This window comes from Apis dorsata, unplaced genomic scaffold, assembly GCF_000469605.1.
Source record: "Apis dorsata unplaced genomic scaffold, Apis dorsata 1.3 scaffold_162, whole genome shotgun sequence".
NCBI classification, from domain to species: Eukaryota; Metazoa; Arthropoda; class Insecta; order Hymenoptera; family Apidae; genus Apis; species Apis dorsata.
The window spans coordinates 893,762-896,902 of record NW_006263451.1 but is presented as its reverse complement, the minus strand read 5'-3'; the positions used below and the strand labels follow the sequence as shown (position 1 = coordinate 896,902).

Here is a 3,141-nt window from a genome sequence, read left to right as displayed (position 1 = left end):
TATTCTAAAATATAAATTGACAAATAATTTCTATCAAATCAATTATTATTTTAAGTGATATTCTATATACATATTAATTATATTGTTTTATTATATTAATGTATTATTATTAATAAAACATAAATTATATATTGCACTATAATAAAATTCTAATGAAATATTTTCTTCATAAACTCACTTGATTTTCCGGAGTTACATTCTTGAATGGGTTGAAGAGTTCGTGGCATCATTAAATTAAATTTTTCGTCTTTTTTATACAACTGAATAATAATTCACAAACACTTGTATTCATAAAATCTATCATGAAGACGTTCAAATTAATCGATGTTCATCCGGATCGATTGAAACAAATTTTCTGTCAGGATCACTTGATTTTTGTCATTCCGATGATTATCACAAAACGTCACATTTTTTTTTAAATTTTTGCAATTATCTTCATTTTATATAACTCAAGTTTAATTTTTCATTAGAAATTTTTAAATTTGCTTATATAAATTTATCTTATTATAAATTTTATGACTATACAATTCATTGATTATTTCGGTATAAAAGAATTTTAATTTTAATTGTCTATCGCCATATTATAAACATAAATTATAAATTGAAAAGTTAAATTGATTTATATCACTGATGCACGTGCATTCTTTATCAGAAATCACGTGTAGACTAGCTTGCAATCCGCAAGTTGCGAAAGATCTACCGATCTCCAAGACTGACTTCCAATCTCTGAAATACAAATGGTTAACTTTCGGAAAAATGGCGGCACTCGTAAACGCTCTGTGATCACGAATATCACTTATACTAAACTACGATACTAAAATGAACCGAGTAAACGAATGAACCTAAAACTTAGTTGTGACTTAGTAGAAGTGTGTTACATATTTATTTGATTTCAACACGTTTCTTTTCTATGAACGTTTTCTATTCAGAAAAAAAATATAGATGTGTATGTTGAATATGAATATAAGTGATATATAGCATTGTATGAAATTCATGTTTGGATTTTTATCTTTTTTTTTATGATAAAATAAAAAACAAAAAATTGGAAGTGCAAGAGAGAAAGTTGAAGAATGATTATGATACAAGATTTCAGCACTTTCGTTTTATTTGAAATTTAAAACTTATTGTTCTCATAAACTTTGTATATTTTATAATTTATTTCTTAATATAAGAAATAAAATATATTTTAAAAATATATTTCTTTTTTCGAATATAATAAAAAAATATAAAAATAATAGTTATATATTCAATGAAAAACAAAAAATTTAATGTACAAAAATTAAAAATCTTTTTATATATAAAATATTACTTTTTGATTTTTTTTAAAATGTTCCTAATGCATTTTTAATCACAATAATTTTCTGTATAAAATCTTGTACTTTTATTGACAAGTCATAAAACAATATTTAAATAATATTTCTTACATTACTGATCCAGAAGAAGTATAAATACATATTATAAAGCTTATTTTTAATTATTGTAATGAATTTAAAATATATTAATAATAAATGATTTATAAGATTAAAACTATTCCATATATATTTCATAATACTTTTACTGTATTTTTTATTTACTAAATAAACATACTTTCATTATGCTTAAGAAATTAATTGTTGTTCAATATTGGATAGAAATAAGAATTATTTGTACATTCAAAACATTGATCATACAAGAAAAAGGAAATAAATGAAATTATGTTGTAAACTTAAATATTTACAAAGCTAAATTTTTACATTAAGATCAGTCTTATTTACCCCTGATCTTGTAGTGTTCAATGTTGATTCTTCAATGAAATATATTTTAAGGAAATTAATTGTGATCTTTTCTTAAGATACATCTTGAGAAGGCATTATTTCATCAAATGATCCGATAATATTTCATTGTCACTTTTTTTTAGAACCAAAACCTGAGAAACCCATTATTGCTGCCATTTCATCTGAAGGTCCTCCATTATCTTCATTGACTTCTTCAATTTTTCTTTTCTTGTCTTTTCTTTTCTCTTTTCTATATTCTTTAATTTTCTCTTCCTATGAATAAAAGATACATATTTAAAAATAAATATATTTTTAAATAAAATATATTTGAAAATCTGAAAATAAAACCTCTTCTTTTAATTCTTTTACTCTTTGTTCTAAGTCATAATCTTTTTTTTTTTCTTCCAATTTCTTTTTATTCATTGCAAAGCGAGCTTTAACTTGTTCTAATGTAGATCTTTCTATTTTCATTGACATACCCAAATTACGTTGATCTGAAAAAATTCATCTATGAAGTTAATATTTAGTCATACAAAAAAACATAACATACAAAAACAATAAAAATAATAAATAATAATTGATTACGTTTGGTGCCATTGATGTGATCTAAGAAATTAATTGAATCCTTGACAACACAATCACAAACATTACAATAATACCTATAAATATAATAATATAATATAAATATTATATAAATTAATAATATTATATAAATATTATAATAATATTATATAAATTACAAATTATATCTATTTTAATTAATTTTTAGAAAATAATTTAAAACTTTTTACCCTCCAGTTTGTGATGATGGAGTATTTTTATTAATAACAACACTTTTTCCTAATTTAGATTCAAGATCAACTTTGTAATCTCTTTGTTTGAGCAATTCTCTTTTTACTGCTGGTTGCTTTGGAATTCCCAATTCTTCTTCTGCAATTTCATCCTGCAGACGTTGAAGTGCTATTCTTTCATATTCTTCTCTGTTCCATTTGCGTCTATGGTCATCAGGTCGCTAAAAAATAAATAATATTATATTATTTAAATTAATTTTAACAATTTTTTTTATTTAAATATAATCCAATTAGTATTTTATATATCAATTTATCTTTATATTTTTTGACATATATATTAATTATATATATTAAAAATTATAATTATGATTAAATTATGATTTAATTTTTCTATTTTCTAAATTCTATTCTTCTTTTTTTTTACTTTTAATTTAATATTATCACTTTATTTTTATTTTTATTACTTTAATGCATATGTAAAATCAGGTTATAAAATATGTCAAATGATAATTTTATCAAAATTATAGAAATTATTTTGATATATATAAAAACATGATGAAATTTTTAATACAAAATCTCATATAAATAAAAATTAT

The 3,141-nt window shown here is 21.2% G+C and overlaps 1 protein-coding gene across 1 annotated transcript; it reads right to left on the bottom strand.

The window, feature by feature from the left end:
• Nucleotides 1–1,784: 1,784 nt before the first annotated feature.
• Nucleotides 1,785–2,769, bottom strand: LOC102671205 (zinc finger matrin-type protein 2; the record flags this gene model as incomplete). Its single annotated transcript, XM_006613802.2, is given in 4 exon segments — nucleotides 1,785–2,027; nucleotides 2,103–2,248; nucleotides 2,340–2,413; nucleotides 2,546–2,769. Coding segments are annotated over 4 exon segments (588 nt in total), but the record flags the coding sequence as incomplete, so codon positions are not given.
• Between the last annotated feature and the right edge of the window lie 372 nt (nucleotides 2,770–3,141).